Below are 19013 nucleotides of genomic sequence, written 5' to 3'. Positions count from 1 at the left end.
GGGGTCAGACTCCTATCATAATAGAACTCAAACTGGGGGCTAGATCTCTGTACCTAGGGCAGTATGGCCTGTTGGAGAATCCCGACAGGGGATCTCGGGGGTCATCCGAAGACATTTACAAGAGGGAACACTAGTCCCCTGCCGGTCACCATGGATACTCCTTTCCTGCCGGCCAGGAAGCCAGATGGCAGTGAGTACCGACCAGTCCAGGATTTATGAGCAGTAAATGAGTCAGTTAGTACACTCCATCCGGTAGTCCCAAACCCATATACCCTGTTAAGTCAGCTTCCCCCATCTGCTGCTTGGTTTACCTGCCTCGACTTGAAGGATGCCTTCTTTTGCATACCAGTGGCACCTTCGAGCCAGCCTATTTTTGCCTTTGAGTGAGAGGACCCTACACTGGGGTCAAGACACAGCTAACCTGGACCAGGCTTCCCCAGGGGTTCAAGAACTCACCCACCCTATTTGGGGAGGCACTAGCCAGAGATCTGAAGCCATTCTCAGAGAAGGAGCCCAACCTGATTGTCCTACAGCACGTAGATGACCTGCTTCTACGTGCAGTCCCAGCCAGAGAACAAAGCTGGAGAGGGACTCGAGATTTGCTGCGGCTGCTTGCTGACTGTGGGTACTGGGTATCGTGGAAAAAGGCACAAATCTGTCAAGAACAAGTAAAGTACTTAGGGTTCCTTACTTCACAAGGAAAAAGAGCCCTAGGGAGTGAAAGAAAGACTGTTATAGCCAAATTCCCTCCCCCAAGGACCAGATGAGAATTTAGGGAGTTCCTTGGGGCGGCTAGATTCTGTGGAATATGGATATCCGGCTTTGCCTCTGTGGCCAAGACCCTCTACCAAGCCTTAAAGAGACTGGATGCCCAGCCTCTAGATTGGAGACAAGAACAAGAAGAGGCCTTCCAGAGAATTAAGAGGCACCTCGGTCAGGCCCCTGCCCTTGGCTTACCAGAGCCTGGGAGGTCTTTTGACTTATACATTCATGAAAAAGACAAAATTGCCTTAGGAGTTTTGACCCAGCTCGTGGGCCCGTGGCAGCACCCGGTAGCTAACTTGTCTAAGCAGCTAGATAATGTCGAGGCTGGGTGGCCACCTTGCCTTAGGGTGGTAGCCGCTGCCGTAACTCTCCTGCAGGAGGCAGATAAAGTGACACTGGGGCAGGAGATCAGCCTCCACGTTCCCCATGCAGTAAATAGTCTCCTTGCAGGTCAAGGGCACAGATGGCTCTCAAACCCCAGATTGACACAATACCAAGGCATCCTGCAGGGGAACCCGAGCATACAGGTCAAAACTATTAGACGAGTCAATCCTGCCACCTATTTGCCCGGAGAGCTTGGAGAACCGGACTATGATTGCCTCAAAGTGACTGAGGAAATCCATGCCAGCCAACCGGATCTCCGGGACCAGCACCTGCCTCTTCCCTATGCTATCTACTATACGGACAGCAGTAGCTATATATCCAGTGGGAAGCGAGTAGCAGGATATGCTGTCATAGGTCCCCAGGGAGTAGTAGAAGCTAAGGCACTGCCAGCAGGATGATCACAAAGGGCTGAACTATGGGGATTAATACGAGCCCTGGAGCTTGGTCAAGGGAAAAAGGTCAATATTTACACAGACTCCAAGTATGCCTGTGCTACCCTTCACATCCATGGTGCTATCTACTGGGAAAGAGGGCTGTTGACTGCAGAAGGGAGAGAAATAAAAAACAAACGAGATACTTCGGCTAGTAGAGGCAGTGTGGGCACCTACTGAGGTGGCAGTTATGTTCTGCAGAGGACATTCAGAGCCTGGTACTGAGGTTGCAAAGGGAAACCAGAGAGTGGACCAAGCCGCTAAGGCAGCAGCCATTGGCTTGGAACAAGCTGAAATAACTGCCCCGCTGATAGGCCCCCTCTTAGGCATACAAATCAACCCGCAGGAGTATGCCCCAACTGAAATAGAGTGGACAAGACAGGCTGGGGAATAGGAAACCACTGAAGGGAATTTGAGGCTGCCTGACAGGAAAATATGTGCCCCCCAAGGACAAGCAAGCAATCTAGTGAGGCAGTGTCACAGCCTCACTCATATGGGCAAGACATTCCTAGAAAACTTGTTAAAAAGGTACTTTTACTTCCCTAATCTGGCTGTGCTCTGCGCCTCAGCACCAATGCAGTATGTTACCTGCACCAGGAACAGTGCAGCGGGGCACCCAGGAATAAACCCAGGAGTACAGCACTCAGGGAGGCAGCCATTTGAGGATTTGCAGGTGGACTTTACTGAAATCAGACCCAGCCGAGGGTGTAAGTACCTCCTGGTTTACATCTGCACCTTTTCCAAGTGGGTAGAGGCTTTCCCCACCTGGACAGAGAAAAGCTGAGAAGTCACCCGAGCTCTGATGAAAGAAATCATCCCGAGGTACAGTTTGCCCCTGACTATTCAGAGTGACAACAGTCCAGCTTTCGTTCCTAACATAGTACAGGAAGTGGCAAGGCTCCTTCACATCACTTGGAAACTACACACTGCATACCGAGCGCAGGGCTCGGGAAAAGTAGAGCGCATAAACTGGACTCTCAAACTCTAGCTAAGTTTCACCAGGAGACTGGATTGCCTTGGACTGATTTGTTGCCATTGGTGCTACTCAGGGTTAGGAATGGTCCTAACCCTTCAGGCTATACCCCATATGAGTTAGTTTTTGGGAGGCCTCCTCCCATCCTCAGGATAGATACAGAGGGGAGCAGATTGCAGGGAGAGTTAGGGCAGACTCAGTACCTCCAGAGGCTAGGAGAGACCCTAGAAAAGATAAACCAGGCCGGATTGGGCCAAGGGCCACAACTCAGGGGTGGCGGGCAGCACACTCTTAAGCCATGGAATTATGTATGGGTAAAAGACTAGAAAAAGGAATCACTTCAGCTGGTATGGACTGGGCCCCACCTAGTACTACGAACTACCCCAACTGCCCTCAGAGTTGCAGGTGTCACCCTTTGGATCCATTACAGCTGAGCCAAGAAAGCAGCTGAGCCAGTCCAGGTCTCGGGGCCCCATGATGAGCAACGGAGAGTGCCAGCCCTGAGAATCCGGCGAGGGCGGGGAGGAACCAAGACATTGAAGGATTGGACCCTCGTACCCGCCGCTGTTCCAGGAGAAGCTCTGGAGGGCTGACGAAGACCCAGAGGGCTGACGAAGACCCAGAGCCACCATCAGACTTCAGCACATGGATCGTTGTTCCTGGGAATACCTGACTCTTGTTGGCATCATCGCGGTGATCCTTGGAACTGGACTGGTGACTGTAACCCCCTCAGGATGAAGCCCCAGGGAACGGCCGCTCTTGGGGCAGCCTATCTCTGTATTGTCTGTACTTTTGGATACTTAATATGTTTTGCCTAGCTTGCTTAGCCCCTGTCTTAGCTCATTTGCAGATGCGGCACACCAGGAGAAAGGGTGAGGATAGGAGGCGGCATGATATCCTGGCACATACTGCCAACGAGCTTTATGTCTAGCACCTCCATGTCCTCAGACTGTGTTAGAGGCTCAACGCTTTGTAGCTGGGGAGGGGAGCTATATCGGACAGGTATTATGGTCGGGAGTTTAGGATATCAGAGTCGACGGTGCGCATCTAATGGGCCCCCAGGCAGACAGGTCTGCTGGAACTACTGTGCACAGCCAAGTAGGCTAAACCAAGCAGAGTTTGAAGCGGTCAGGAAAGAGGCAGTAAGGGAAGTAGCAAACCGTGACAAACAAGTAAAGGTAGAGTACCGAGGCACCAATCTCACTGCATTCCAGGAGGTACTGCAGAAGATAAGCCCAGCAGTACAGGTTGAGCATCTAGTAGAAAACATCTACTTGGTCTACCAAGTCTCTAGGAACTCAACCCAGGGATGTTGGATATGCTTACCCCTCAGAGAGAGAGGGTATATCAGGACTCTGGTCCCCCAAGGATGGAACCATACAAGGAGATCTATGCCAATTAATCAGACTGCAGTCCTGTGTCCTGTGACACAGTATGTCTGTCCATTTTAGATCTCTTTTGATTATTTTGTAAGCATTTTGCAGTTTTCAGCATACACATTCTGTGCATATATGATAGACATACCTAAAAGCAATTGCAATGGTATTTTATTTATAATTTCAGTATTCATATGCTTATTAATATTGTATAGAAATAAAATTTAGTTTTGCATGTTTGTGTTGTATCATACAACCTTGCTAAACTCATTTATTAGTTTTACGATTTCTGTTGTAGATTTCTTGACATTTTCTATATAGATAATCATGCCATGTGCAGATAGACGCTTTTTTAAAATTTTAATTAAATTAATTAATTAATTATTTTTTTAAAAAGATTTTATTTATTTATATATCTTTAGAGGGGAAGGAGAAAGAGAGAAACATCAATGTATGGTTGCCTTTTGTGCATCCCCTGCTGGGAGTTGGCCTGCAGGGAACCAGCCTGCAACCCAGACATGTGCCCTGACTGGGAATTGAAGTGCGATCCTCTGGTTCGCAGGCCTGTGCTCAATCCACTGAGCTACATCAGCCAGGGCAATAGACACATTTTTATTCGTTCCTTTCAGATCTGTATTTTTTCTCGTCTCTTGCCTTATTGCACTGAATCAAACCTACAGCACTATGTTGAATGAGTGTTGAGTGCAAACGTACTTGCCTTGATCCCAGTCTTACTGGCAAAAGTATCTAGGCTTTCACCATTAAGTATAATGTAAACTGTGGGTTGGATTTTTATTTTTTTGTGGATGTTATTTATCAAGTTGAGATGTACCCTTCAGTGTTCTATAAATATCTATTAAATTCTGTTGTTTAATGGAATAGTTGAGTTTTTATATTTTCTTGCTGATTTTTAAAAATAACTACTGGTCTATCAGTTGTTGAGAGAGGAATGCTGAAGTCTCTAACTATAATTTTGAATTTGTCTGTTTTTCCTTTCAGTTCTATCAATTTTTGCTTCACATGTTTTGTAGCTTTATTGTTTAGGGCATATACATTGAAGGTATATCTTCTTGGTGAATTGTTCCTTTTATCATTGTATTGCTTTCTTTGTTTTGATGTGTACTTTTTTTTAAAATTTTCTTTTTTTTTAAAGATTTTATTTATTTATTTATCTTTAGATGGTAAGGAGAGAGGGAGAGAAACATCAATGTATGGTTGCCTTTTGTGCGTCCCCTGCTAGGATTTGGCCTGCAGGGAACTGGCCTGCAACCCAGGCATGTGCCCTGACTAGGAATTGAACCGCGATTCTCTGGTTCGCAGGCCTGTGCTCAATCCACTGAGCTATGCCAACCTGGGCTGTTTTGATGTGTACTTTATCCGATATTATTCCTGCCACTTCTCTTTCCTTTTGATTAAGGATTGCAGGAGGCTTTTTTCTATTCTTTTACTTTCTACCTATCTATATCATTATATTTGAAATTCTTGTGGACAACATATTTATAATCCACTCTGCCAATCTGTTTTTAATTGCCGTATGTAGACCATTTATATTAAATAATTATGGATGTATTAAGGCTTGTGCCTGCCATTTATCTTTTGTTTTATGTTTGTTTGTTTCTTTGTGTTCTTTTATTTTCTTTGGTTAGTTTACATTTTGATTTATCTATAGTTTTTTAGTGTATCTCTGTGTGGCCTTTTTAGTAGTGGTTGTAGATATTTACATTACATACACATAACTCATTACAGTCTGTTGGTATAATTATTTTACCTATTTGTGTAAAATCTATCAAAATCCTCCCTCAATTATAGTATAATTGTATTTAAAGTTTCCTCTACATACAATTAGAAACACATCACACAATGTATAAGCTTTGCTTTGACCATCGAACATAATTTAGAAAGCTCCAGAGGAGAAAGAAAGACTATTGTATTTACCATTTTTGCTCACCATGTTCTTTCTTCCTTTCTGATATATTGAGGTAATTTTCTATACCTTTTTTTTTTTTTTTTTTTTTAGTTTAGAAACCTTTCTTTAGCAATTCTTTCAGGTAGACAGCTACTAACACTTTTGGTTAGTTTCTCTTTATCTGAGAATACCTTGAGTTCTTCATTCCTGAAGTATATTTTCTCTGGGTATGGAACCTTAGATTGACAGTTATCTTCTTTCAGCACTTGAAAAACAGTGTTCCCTTTCCTTCTCTTTCACATGGTTTCTCCAAGAAACCTCTAATTCCAAGTGTTCCCCCTATTAGTAAGGTATCATTCCCCTCTCACTATTGTCAAGATTATCTTTGTCTTTGGTTTACAGAAGTTGGACTGTGAGTGTTGGTGAGGATTTCTTTGTGTTTATTCTGTTTGAGGTTTGCTCAGCTTGTTCAGTATGTAGGTTTATGTGTTTTGCTAAATTTGGAAAATTTTTAGCCATTACTTCTTTGAGTATTATTTCAGCCCTACCTGCTTTATTCTCTTTTTTGGGACTCTGATGACATAAATATTTAATGGTGTGTTACAGTCTTAACAGGACCCTGAGACTATTTCATTGATCTGTTTTTTCTGTTATTCATACCAAGAAACTTTTTATTGTTTCCTTTCAGTTCATTGATTGTTTCCGTTGCCTCCTCTGTTCTGCAGTTAAACTCATTCACTGGGATTTTTTAATTTAGATTATCATATTTTTCAGCTCTAAAATTTTCATTTCATGCTTCTTTAATACCTTCTTTTCTGACACTTCCTGTTTTTGTTTCAAGTATGTTCATAATTGTTCATTGAAGCATTTGTATAGTGAATGTTTAAAGTCCTTGTCAGATAATTCTAACATCTCTCATCCTGCTTTTGACATATTGATTGTCTTTTTTCATTTAATTTGAGGTTTTTCTGGCTCTTGGTATAATGAGTAATTTTTTATCAAAATCTGAATATTGTGACTATTTTATTATGAGACTCCGGATATTATTTAAACTCGCTCTTTTAGCTGGCTTTATCCAAACCCAGCACGGACAGTAAGGTAGAATTTTGCTTTGTAATTGCCAAGTAGAAGTAGAAACCTAGGCTCAGCCTTCCTTGTCCCCACTCCCTCAAGAGTGGGGTGCTCCACATTACTGCTGGGTGGGATTAGGAATTCTGGCTCCCCAGTAGGCCATCACTGATCCCTCCCTGGCTAGGAGGGGTAGGAGTGTCTCATTATTGCTTCCCACTTGGCTTTCATTAATACCATGGGAGAGGGTGGCCTCATGACCACAGGGTGCTGATGGTGGAAATCCTGACTTCCCACTGGGCTCCTGGTGGCACCACCTCCCTGGGGAGGGGACGGACACTTTGTTACCACCGAATGAGGGTGTTGGCCAGACTGCCAGTGTGGTTTCCATTGTCACTGCCCAGCTGTGATGAATGTCCCAGCTCCATGTTCATCTCTCTGGCACTTGTGCCCTGTCTGTGGGGCAGGGGGCAGGTGGGATGCCCTGTCATAGTCCGGGGAGGGTGGCTACAGCCTGCTCCCTGCTCAGCCTTTGCTTGTGTGGGTGGGCTGGGAAAACATTTTTTTTTTCTGCAGTGTTTGGAGTGAGCAGTTATTGTCTATAAATAACTCACTTTCCTGGTCCTTTGACTACAGAGACCAGGCTTTTGTTGGGTTGTTTTGTCTGCTTCAGGTCACAGCCTCTTTGGCTCCAAGTTTGGAATATGTGAAGCAAAAGATCCATTCCTTGAGTCTGGAGGTTCCTAGCCAGTCCACCCGTTAACTCCACCTTGCAGTTTCCTTATGTTTGTTTTATCTATAATGTCTCAGGTTTTGTTTGTACTTAGAGGAATAGGTAAAATGTTTACTCTATTCCCAGAAGCAGGAATCCTGTCACTGATTTGTAAATACAGCATTCTTTCTTCAGTATTTTATATACATTACTATATTTGATAGTTTCAGTCATTTGGACTCTATGTATGTGTTACATCTTTCTCTGCGCTCTTAGTCTTGATGATTTGTTTTCATGAGAATTGGCAGTTGGTGTGTGAGTGTTTGTGAGAAGGAGCATGAGTGTGAGGAGGAGGACATGTCTGTGAGAGAAATCACGACTGAACCTTATTTCTGAGCACCTTGAGGCATTAAGTTGAGAATGCTTCTCTCCAGAGAAGACTTGCATTTTCCTCTGATGGGGCTGGGGTTGCTCACAGAGCAGAACTGCTTCAGCCAGCGTCCAGGTTCTTTCCCCGAATGTGTCCGTCTCAAAGTCAAGCTCATCGCTGGCTGGTGGGCCTCACACTGATCGCCAGAATTGGTACTGACATTTGCATTTGCCACCAGGATTCAGTGCTGCCTCTGTGTTTGCAGGTTTTTGTGTTTTGTGTTTGTTTTCCTTCATCCAGGAAGGAAGACTTCATCCAGTCTGTGGCAGGAGACTCTTCAGAGTTTCTTGTTTGCAGTTATTTTAAGGTCCTTGGTAAATTTCAGGATTTTCTATTAGAAATTTTAACTTCTAATATCTCTGTTTTTTAATCTCTCCATCAGTGGAGACAGTGGGGAATAAGTATAAGACTGTGTTCCTAGTTTTGTTTTGATTTGTCTTGTTTTTGACTGATATGTTTCTCATTTTTCTCTTTAGGGCAGAAAGGACTGAAGTTCTGAGTGAAGACCTTCTTCAGGTAAGGGTAGTGCTGGCCCTTTGCTGATAGACAAGATATCATCACTTTTAAAACCAAGCCATTCCCAATGTTGTTTCAACTGTCCCAGCTATCTTCATCCAAATCTATTTAGAGACACGACTTTGTATCCTTTACAGCAGAGCCTTGCATCTTGAATACCAGGTTGGGTAAGATTTTTTAGGAGACATTTAAAGTCATTTCATTGCAGTAAGTCCCATACATAGTCTGAGTCCCCTCTCCTTCCTGCCCTCCAGAATTGGGTATTGTCTCCCCAGTGGTCCTCGCCTCTGCAGAAACCTGAGTCAGATGCTCTCCCACGTTGTCCAGACCTGTGATCCCACTCCTGACCCTGCCCTTGCCCAGTGACGTCACCCACTGCTCTGTCTGCAGGTGGAGAAGCGGCTGGAGCTGGTGAAGCAGGTGTCCCACAGCACGCACAAGAAGCTCACCGCCTGTCTGCAGGGCCAGCAAGGGGCAGAGGCCGACAAGCGCTCTGTAAGTGCCCTCCTTGCCCTGGGCAGTTGAAAATTTGCCTGCTGATGACTGGGGTCCCATGTTTGGGGCCGTGTTTTGGTGTGGCTGTTTTGGTGTGGCTGTCTGAGAGTCGACCTGTGATCCTATAGTTCTGCAGTGTGACAGCCCCTGCCTGAGCTTGAACCCTGACTGAAGCATCCTGTGCCCTCACCAAGCAAGGTGCAGTTTCTCCCTTCACCCTCCCCCATCTGAGGCTACCTGGAGGCTTGCAGAGGTGTGCTCAAGGTCCCATCATTAGAGAGGCTTTAACCTTGCTCCAGCCCCCGCTTCAGCTCATTCACAGATTCCATGTGCAGATGGAATAACATTAATAGATCAATATAGATCAATAACATCTTAGGATCCATGGAAAAATTATACTGCATTTTTGGAGGTTATAAGTTGCCTATAAAGGCCCTTGAAAATTGTTTTTGCTATAATGAAACAATGAAGAAAGTCTGCTAAACGGAAGTATTCTAACTAACGCCTTTGTATATCTAGCCCACTTTAGCAATAACAGGTGCTGCATAATGTGATTCCATTGGGTAGTCCCTGGCACAAACTGGTGGTCGCCAATTTTCTTCTTGTCCCTCAGCCCCCTAACCCCCACCAAAGATGAACAGATATTCTTAGATTATCCCTTGGCTTTACAACAGGGAATATGCAATCTAGGGTTTTTTTTTCTTCTTCCCCATAAGCAATCATTTATGAGCAGTATGTTTGGTATCTGTTCGAGTTTTTTCTGACCCAGAGTTCCTGTTGACTTTTCGTTTCCTGGTGGTCTCCAGGGCACCCCCTGCACACACACCTTTTAGTAGCCTCATTTCTGTTGACTGTCATGTAAGGTGCCCTGCCTGACACTTCATTGTGCCTCATGCTGCCGTACCAGGGCCTGCTCCACAGGCCCTATCAGCCATTCCATTTTCTTCCCGGCCTGCTTTTATTTTTCCTAACATTCCCAGCAAGAATCACATATGTGCGGTAGAAATAAACTGTTCACAGCTTTGAATGATGTTTGTGGGAACAGTTCGCATCTATCAGGAGTTTCAGTAAAGAAACCTGGACAGTCTGAAGGGGGAGTTTGCAAAATAGCCTTGGACATGAAATCCTTCAGTCACAGAACCCTCTGGTGTAAGACTCCAGGGGCACCTGTGGGGGGCGGCCTGCAGCCAGGCCTGCCTGTGACCCACCTCCTTTCTTTTGTTCCATGAAGCACTGTGTTTGAAGTAACCCGTCCACAGTACAGTACATCTTGGTACCAAGAGTGGTGTCTGAATGTTACCTCCTGAGGCTTGAAGCTGGCCTTTGGTGTTGATGACCACTAGCGTTACATTTCTGGGATAAGGTACAGTTGCCTACATTTGCAGAGACTTCACTGGAGTGAGGGTCTTGCAAGTTACCTGAGTCAGGAGGCATTTGGCTACCTGAGCTACAGGGGAGAGGGGAGGCCGGCAGGTCAGGGGATGATCAGCTCTGAAAGGGTGATTTGCTACTTACATTTCCCCAGAGGAGGGGCACACCATGCCACTTAGGGCCACCCAGAGAAGCACCCCGGACAGTCAGGAGGCAGAGGGAGGGAAACATGGCAATAGCCTTTATTGCAGTTTCCAGAGGAAGAAACCAGTGAGGTAGGGTGAACAGGCATAGGGTGGGCTAGATTGAATAACTTCAGCAGGCTGTGGGACACAGGGGTGTCCTTGTTGTCGGGAACCTGGGGTAAATAGGACAGGTGGAGGGTGGCTTGGAGTGTGAGAGCTCCTAAAGGACGTGGTTGGGGTGTGGGCCAAGGACTGGTTGATTTGCATTTGAAAGGCACATTCAAGGGAGAGTCAGTAACTATCTCTAGGAATGGCTAACCCTGGGAGGGGCAGTCCTCCTAGGCTAGCAAGGCCTGATGTCAAAACCTCAGAATGTAAAAAATAAAAAATATAGTTAATTAAATACACTAATGGTAATTTCAGCAGAAAGGCACATAACATCTTTCCTATGTTTCTGAAGTAGCCGGTCCCAGGTTTGTCTGTCAGCTTTGGCTCAGAATTCCTACAATGCTTGGGCTTGCCCTTACAGTCACAATGTAGCTGCTACAGCTCCAGGCATTGAGTCCACACATAACCACATCAAACGCAGGAAGTGTGAGGGTGGTTAGAGAATTCTTCATCAGGGAGAAAAAATCTTGCCCAGGACATTTTCTTCTATGTCTCCCTACCCAGCTGCAAGGGAAGCCGAGAGGTGAGTATGCATCAGAGAGAAATGGGTTTATAATGACTGTCCGTGATTCACCTACTGGGACACACACAGGTGGGCTTCTGTGAGCAGGGAAGACAGGCCTGTGCCTGGCCAGGCCCTGAAGGCTACACCCTCGGACAGAGAGTAACACAGAAACTAGGCACCTATCTAGCTGACCTGGAAGAAGTCTGTGGTGGAAGTAGGTGCTCATCAGGCACGTACAGACCAGTGGTTTCACCTCACAGATTTCAAATGCTTCATTTTATCAGTGATTTCTTGAGCAGGTCAGTCTTTTTTTTATCCACCTCTGATTGAATAAATGATCTGGCTGAAAAGAAAATCAAAGAGCTAATTAAAATATTTAACAATCACAGATTAGCAAGGAAAAAATTTCCAAGGCTAAATTTTTCAGTTTTTTTACATTAACACTTTGAGAGATGTATGAGAACATGGCTGTTATTAATTGCCTAAGATACTGAATATATGCCTAAGTGTCTGTGACTATTTGGTAAGGAGGTGGGCCCAGATCTAAGGAATGGGTGAAAAGGAAAAGGGATAAAAAGGGGAAACTAACTCACAGACACAGACAACAGCACCGTGGTTGCCAGAGGTGAGGGGTTCCTGGGTAGTAAAGGCTGAAGTGGGCCAAGTCTATGGTGATGGAAGACGATTGGACTTCGGGTGGTGGAAACACAATGCAATATACAGATCATGTATTAGAAATGTACACTTGAAACCTGCATGATGTTAAACAGTGTCACCCCAATAAATGTAATAAAAATAAATAAAATTCAAGTGAAAAAAGAACAAAACAGAGAGAGAGAACAGGAAAAGTGGTGGCGGTGGTGGAACAAGTGAACAAACACCGGCCAGGGCAGTGGGGCGTTGGAGAGGGTCAGGAGGCGGCCATTCTCAGAGGATGCGGGGAGGCTGAAGTGAGCGGGTCAGAGACTCCCTGGGCTGGAAGGAACTCGAATGGGGTGGAGGCAGTATTCTGCATTTTATCTGAGCACATGTTAGTTGTTGCTTTTCACCATTTCTGTTTTAACAAGCTCATTATCTCTCCAGCAGTTTAGTTAGTTTCCAGTACTAAAACTTTCATTATACACCTTTACAAATTTAATGTCGAAAGCCGGGGCTGGCTACCACATGGGGGTGAGCGAAGAAGTGGGGTTTTGTTGCCACTAGCTTAGTGACCAGAGCAGTATTAGCTGGTGGGTACTGAGTTAAACCGGATTCCTTATGTGGGGTGGGGAATAGAAAGGATATGAATTAACTCTGCAACTTGCCTTCTTTTTCCAGGCTAATAGCTGGTTGATTCATAGATTTTTAAAGACACTTGGTGTAATACATTTTTTTATTGTTCTCCATCCTTGCATATCTCAAAGGGAAGTCACATTCAACAAATACACTATTAGATGAGTAAGTATTTCTCCACCTTACTCAACAAATAACTTAGCAAGTACCAAGTCTGGCATGCAAGGTAGAACATATGCCAAGTTCTGAGCACACTTGGCAGGACCCCTGCCTTCTGTAACCTCAGTGTCTAGAAGGAAGCAGCATCACACACCAGAGAGGTTATTAGTTATGCAAATCATGAGGAAGTGGCCTTTAGTGACAAGCAAAAGACAGCAGCACCAAAGGCGTAAACATGCTTGGGTCAGGGGATGACAAGTGGGGGTTTCTCAGGCACAAAGGAGCTTGGCATTTCTGAGAAATGGGACGGTGGCCAGAGTGACTAGAGAGAGGGATGAGGAAAGGGGCAGAGATGGGACTGCAGGGACCCAATCTCACTGTGCAGGCCCTGGTGAGGATTTGGACTTCATCCGTCAGAGCAGGGAGAAGCCAGGGTTTGAATGAGGAATAGCATGATCAGATGTGTTGGTGATTGTGTGCAGAATGGATCAATGGGGCAAAGGCTGTGGCGGAAGTAAGGACAGTTAGATATGCGAGTAGTTAGGGGAGACACAGTGGGGGCAGTGGGACAGCAAGGAGGGAGGGAATTAGCACCTGCGGTGGGTATGGGATGCGGAGTATGGAGGACTTGGCAACTGAATGGACGTGTGGTGTGAGGAATGGAGAGCCATTTCAGGGTGTGGCTTGAGTGACTGCTGAGTCCATGGGAGTTGGTGAGATCACCTGGGGAGAAAATACAGGGTGAGAAGACAAATGGTCCTTAAATCAAGAACCTTAGGAACTGCAGCATTTTAAGCTGTCACAGAAGGAGTATCCAGCCAAGAAAATCAGAAGTCAAGAATGGTACTGGAAATCCACCTGCCTGCTCAAATCTAAATCTCAGATATCGTTGTCCCTCATTCCTTCTTCCCTCTCCATGCCCCTAGTCTTTCACCAAGTCCTGCTGGCTCCTTCTCCATAGCATGTCCATGTGCTCCAACGTTTACCACGCCAGTCCTTGCAGCTATCACCTGCCTGAACACAGTTCCTAGCAGATACTAGCTTCCCACCCGAGCCCACCCCCTCAGAACCCATTCTCTACAACCTGAGTGAGTGTTTAAGATGGGAACCTGATAATGCCACTCTCCTGCTTGAACCCCACCAAAGGATTCCCCTCGTATAACAAATCCAGACTCATTACCTTGGCCCTGGGACCCTAATGAAATGTCTTCACCTGCATCTTGGGGTTCAGTCCTTGCTCCCCTCTCTCTCAGTCATCATTCTTTAGTTGCACTGCACTGTCACTGAACATGCTTAGTTCATGTCCCTGGGACCTTTGCACTTGTTCTACCCTCCATATGGAATATTCCTGCCCAGCCTTTTAGGCCAGCAACTCATTGTTCGAGTCTCAGCTCAGAGGTCATGTTCTTGATGTGGCTTTGCCCTGCCATCCAAGGTGTTTGCTCCCTCCCTCCCCTAGTCAGAGCACCCTGCTTTATTTTCTTCATAGCACGTATCAGTGTCTGAAGTCACCCTGAGCATTCATCTCCTATGTGTCTGCTCCCCAGCACCGATGCGTGACTTCTGGGGGAGCAGGGATCTTGTCTCTCCATCATGACCATGTCCTGAATGCCTAGAACAAACCCTGCCACAAGTTACGCAATGCTAAAAATAGATTGTGTCACAAATAGATGGCCCATGAGTATTTTAGGCATGAAACCTGCCTAACACATCAGGAAGCCGTTTGGATCCTTCCTGTTCTATACTTCTCTGTAGAATTAGCATGATGGTTCTGAATGTAAGTCCTAGGACCTGACTATCCTGGGTTGAAACTCAGTTCTACTGTTTCCTAATTATACCCAACCTTAGAGGAGCCAGTTACCTCTTTATGCTTTGATTCCTTCATTTGGAAAATGGTAACAACAGTAATGAATTCCTACCCAGTAGGCTGTTTGAGAGTTCAGTGAGGTAATGCACGTAAATGCCTAGCACAATGCATAACGTGAATAAGTATTAAAGAAATATAACCCGCTGCTGTTGCTGTGGCTTCACTGTTATTAGGCCAGAACGACCACTGAGAACTACTGAGCACCAAGCAGCAAGTTTGGGCTGTGTCTCTTGAGGTGTGAACCGCAGGAGAATTGGTTGGGCTTGGAGTTAGAGAAGAGCAGTGTTCAGAGATGCAGGGTGTGGAGTGGTTTGTTTTCATGTGTGAATCTGGAGAACAGAACAGGTGTTAGAATTTGCTTTTTATCTGAGTTGTCCTGTAAACTCTGTTGCTTACACTGGGGATAAGTCTGCAGAGGGACAGTCGTCTCGGAAGTGTCAGACCGACCATTTCCAAACCCTAGAATGTCTCTCTTTCCTTCCCCTCATTCTTATGGGGAACTTCCCTTAGAATCAGGGAAAATTTTGTTTTAATAGCCTCTCTTTGACCTGAAAAATCACTGGCCAGGAGTCAGGATGACGTTTGCTATGTGAGGCCTTTTCACCTGGGCACCATTGTCACCTGTGTATCTGGTGACCCTCAACCTGGACCCTTGTCAGTGGCAGGAAACAGACGTCAGCAACGTTGCTAGATCTGTGGGCAGTGTAATCCTTCTAAGACGTAATATCCACTTTTTCATATTTTATTTATTTATTTTCCAATTATAGTAGATATTCAATATTTTGTATTAGTTCAGTGATCCCCCCAGTAAGATTCTAGTACCCGCCTGGCATTGTATGTAGTTATTATAGTATTATTGACTATATTCCTCGTGCTTACATCTCCGTGACTGTTTTGTAACTACCTATTTGTACTTCTCACTCCCTTCTCCCTTTTTATCCAGTCCCTTAACTGCCCTGCTGGCACCCATCAGTTTGCTCTCTGTGTCTGTGAGTGCAACCCGGTGTCCTCCTGTGTGCAGTGCGCAGGGGTGAGCCCAGCGTGGGGAGAGGGGCGTGGGGAGAGGGAATAATGCCTCGGCTGTAGGCAGTCATTAGGTTCAGCACAGTGCCCTGCACCTACTGAGCCCTCCAGTTTTTCTTTGTCTCAGGTTAATTTCTTTTTTTTTTAAGATTTTATTTATTTTTAGAGGGGAAGGGAAGGAGAGAAACATCAATGTATGGTTGCCTCTCATGAGTCCCCTGCTGGGAACTGGCCTGCAACCCAGGCATGTGCCCTGACTGGGAATTGAACCACGATCGTATGGTTCACAGACCTGTACTCAATCCACTGAGCTACACCAGCCAGGGCTAATTTCTTTAGAAATAGAAATAATTTGTAGTGTGGTGTGGGTTACAGTTTAAATTGTTCTATTGCCTTTTGCAGATTGCAGATTGCCTCATTTATCCATTTCTTCCTTCCTCTTTTGGTGGATTTCTTCTAATTTTTTATTCTTAAAGCATCTATACAAATAAAAACTCTTAAGTAATTTCCACTGGGGTTTTATCCAACAAACCCCCAGCCCCCGTCCTTGAATTCTTAGCACCCACACTCTTCGTAATGTCTCTCGCAGAGTAAATTCTTCCTTCTGAGAGTCACCGTGTCACAAGCACAGGCCCTGGTTTGTGATAGTCACACTGCCAGTAGAGGACTTCAACACACTTTGTCATCTTCAATGGAACTATGAAGTCATTTAAGCAAAAAAGAACAAGGAAGCTCTGTATGTCACGATAGGAAATAACCTGCAAAGATATCTCTATGTGAAAAGGAATGCAAGGCATAGAGTGATTTACCTTGTGGGTTGTTTGTGGGGAAAATGTATCCACTGGAAACAGACACGCACACATCTTCTCCAGTGGGGGGAACTAGGTGGCCAAGAATTAAGGACAGGACGGTGGCTTTCTGTTGTCAGCCTGCTAGCACCATTTGAGTTTTGTACCATATGAATATATTTTCTGTTGAAAAATTAATTCATTTGATGCAAATAGATATTTGATAGGCTAGATATGATAACAAACAAGAAAAACTTATTCCCTTTGTTCAAATGTTAAAAATTAAAAGGGAACTGAAGCAGAAGTAATTTTCTCATTTTGAGGTACTTTGTCACTTACTGCCACCTCTTTGTCACCTGAGAGGATCTCAGAATCATTAGTGAGGGTGGTAAGTGACTAGAAATGACTAGAAAAGAATCTTGTCTCCCCGGCTCAGGAAGAGGACCATCCACCTGCAAGCAAGTTTCTCAGTGTTAATTTGGGAGGACAGGCACTTGGTTGTCCCCTCCTTATCCTCTCTCCAGGCCTCTGACCAGCCCCATGGTCCTCCAGGGCAGTTCTTGTTCTGTTGGTCTTGATCTTCACCTCTTTAGGCACCAGCGGGCACAGTTTCACTTGACTTGCTGACAGGAATAATCAGATTCATCCTTTTCCATATTTGGAAAAATTGCACTTACCAACTAGTAGATATATTTCTCCAAAAGCTGTCAGCTCCCAGGCTATTAGAAGTTTCCTTTTGTTTGTTACAGGCAAGAGCCTCTCTTACCTGGCTTCCTTGTCAAATTCTGAGGGACTCAGGAAAGCTTCAGTTCTGCCCTAAAGCTGGGCCACAGGACTCTGGACGCTTGGGAAAACCAGAATGGCCATTTTATGTGAGCTAAGCAGTCCTATGGTTCTGCTTTCTGACATTGGGAGAGGAGTGTTTTCACTGGCTGGTTATTAGGATATTTTTGGAACTTGCAGGTTGAAGTCCTTTCCTTCTGCTAGGTTTCTCAGCCTTCGCACTCATTAAGTGTCAGGCTGGGTAATTCATTATCCTGGGGGACTGTCTGTGTGTCATGGGATGTTTAGCAGCATCCCTGACCTCTATGTACCAGATGCCAGTAGTGGTCACCACAGTGCAACAACCAAAAAATGCCTCCAGGCATTGCCAGATGTCTCTGGGGGGACACAGTCACCCTGAAATAACTTTTTTAATAGGTAAAGTAGGGATAGATGCTCTCCTAAGATACTGTGTCATGTGCCTTTAGTCGAGTCTTTGGAAACTTGTACCTAATATCTTTGTAGGAGAATCAGAAAGTAGTGTTTGAATTCAGATGTATTAATGCTGAGTTGCCTGGTCTAGTTTTTATCAAGACGAATGTCCCATTTTATTTGAAATGATGGAGTAGTAAGTTCGTCCCTTGAATAACAGGCATCTGCCTTCAGTAGCATGGACTTGTCCAAGGGCAGGGGAGAGGGTCTATTTTAGACCCATCGAAGGCCTTATCCACATAGGTATCCTGGGCTCTCTCCACCTGGAATTACCTCAGGAACCACATGAACTTTCATGTCACTCTTGGGGGTTGACTTACCTCCCAAGTTCTTCCCTGGAGATACTGTAGAGGGTGCAGGTCTCCTGGGGATGTGAAAACCAGATTCTTAAGTTCTAGTGGATAGAGCCTTAAAAATCTAGCTCCAAGTTGACTCTTCTCTTAGGTCATTCATCTGTCTCAGGATTGGATTTACTTTAATCCCATCGCACTCTTTTTTTAAAATATATTTTATTGATTATACCATTACAGTTGTTGTTCTATTCCCCACCCTTCATTCTCCTCCACCCTGCACACCCCCTCCCCCACCATTCCACATGGTTTATGTGGAATGATCACATGTCTCAAGTTCATTAGATTCTATATTTCCCTTACTATTCTTGCCCTCTCCCCTATCTATTTTCTACCTACTGTCTATGCTATTTTCTGTACTTTCTCCCCGCTTCTCCTCCTCCCACTCCCATTGCTAACCCTCCATGTGTTGTTCATATGGTTCCACTCCTGATCTAGCTGTCCTCTTGGTTTGCTTTTGTTTTAGGTGTGGTTGTTGATAACTGTGTGTTTGCTGTCCTTTCACTGTTCATATTTTTCATCTTTTTCTTATTTAAGTCCCTTTAACATTTCGTATAATAAGGGCTTGGTGATGATGAACTCCTTGAATTTGATCTAATCTGATAAGCACTTTATCTGTCCTTCCATTCTAAATGAAAACTTTGCTGGATAAAGTTTGGATGTAGGTCTTTGGATTTCATGACTTGGAATACTTCTTTTCAGCCCCTTCTTACCTGTAAGGTCTCTTTTGAGAAATCAGCTGACAGTCTGATGGGAACTCCTTTGTAGGTGACTGTCCCCTTATCTCTTGCTGCTTCTAGGATTCTCTTCTTCATTTTAATCTTGGCTAATGTAATTATGATGTGCCTTGGTGTGTTCCTTCTTGGGTCCAACTTGTTTGGGACTCTCTGAGCTTCCTGGATTTCCTGGAAGTCTATTTCCTTTGCCAGACTGGGGAAGTTCTCCTTTATTATTTGTTCAAATAAGTTTTCCACTCGTGGCTGTTTCTTTCCCCCTTCTGGTACCCCTATAATCC

General features: G+C 44.9%; 1 protein-coding gene and 1 long non-coding RNA gene across 4 annotated transcripts in view; one reads left to right on the top strand and one right to left on the bottom strand.

The window, feature by feature from the left end:
- Nucleotides 1-19013, top strand: part of ARHGAP44 (Rho GTPase activating protein 44) — a 173552-nt gene that overhangs the window by 83690 nt on the left and 70849 nt on the right. For all 3 annotated transcript variants that reach the window (XM_037028337.1, XM_037028336.1, XM_037028339.1), the window contains exons 2-3: nucleotides 8522-8561; nucleotides 8952-9056. In XM_037028337.1, coding sequence (XP_036884232.1) covers nucleotides 8522-8561; nucleotides 8952-9056 — 145 coding nt within the window. The remainder of the gene's footprint in view (nucleotides 1-8521; nucleotides 8562-8951; nucleotides 9057-19013) is intronic.
- LOC118974731 (uncharacterized) lies at nucleotides 11544-17286 on the bottom strand. Its single transcript, XR_005063950.1, has 5 exons — nucleotides 17161-17286; nucleotides 16173-16303; nucleotides 13311-13439; nucleotides 13095-13219; nucleotides 11544-11628 (listed from the first exon to the last, which is right to left on the bottom strand). It is a non-coding gene; the product is annotated as an uncharacterized LOC118974731 (long non-coding RNA).

Source organism: Sturnira hondurensis, unplaced genomic scaffold, assembly GCF_014824575.4.
Source record: "Sturnira hondurensis isolate 20B ecotype Veracruz unplaced genomic scaffold, ASM1482457v3 Scaffold0019835, whole genome shotgun sequence".
NCBI classification, from domain to species: domain Eukaryota; kingdom Metazoa; phylum Chordata; class Mammalia; order Chiroptera; family Phyllostomidae; genus Sturnira; species Sturnira hondurensis.
Note: the sequence above shows the minus strand (reverse complement) of the source record. Positions and strands in the feature narration are given on the sequence as shown.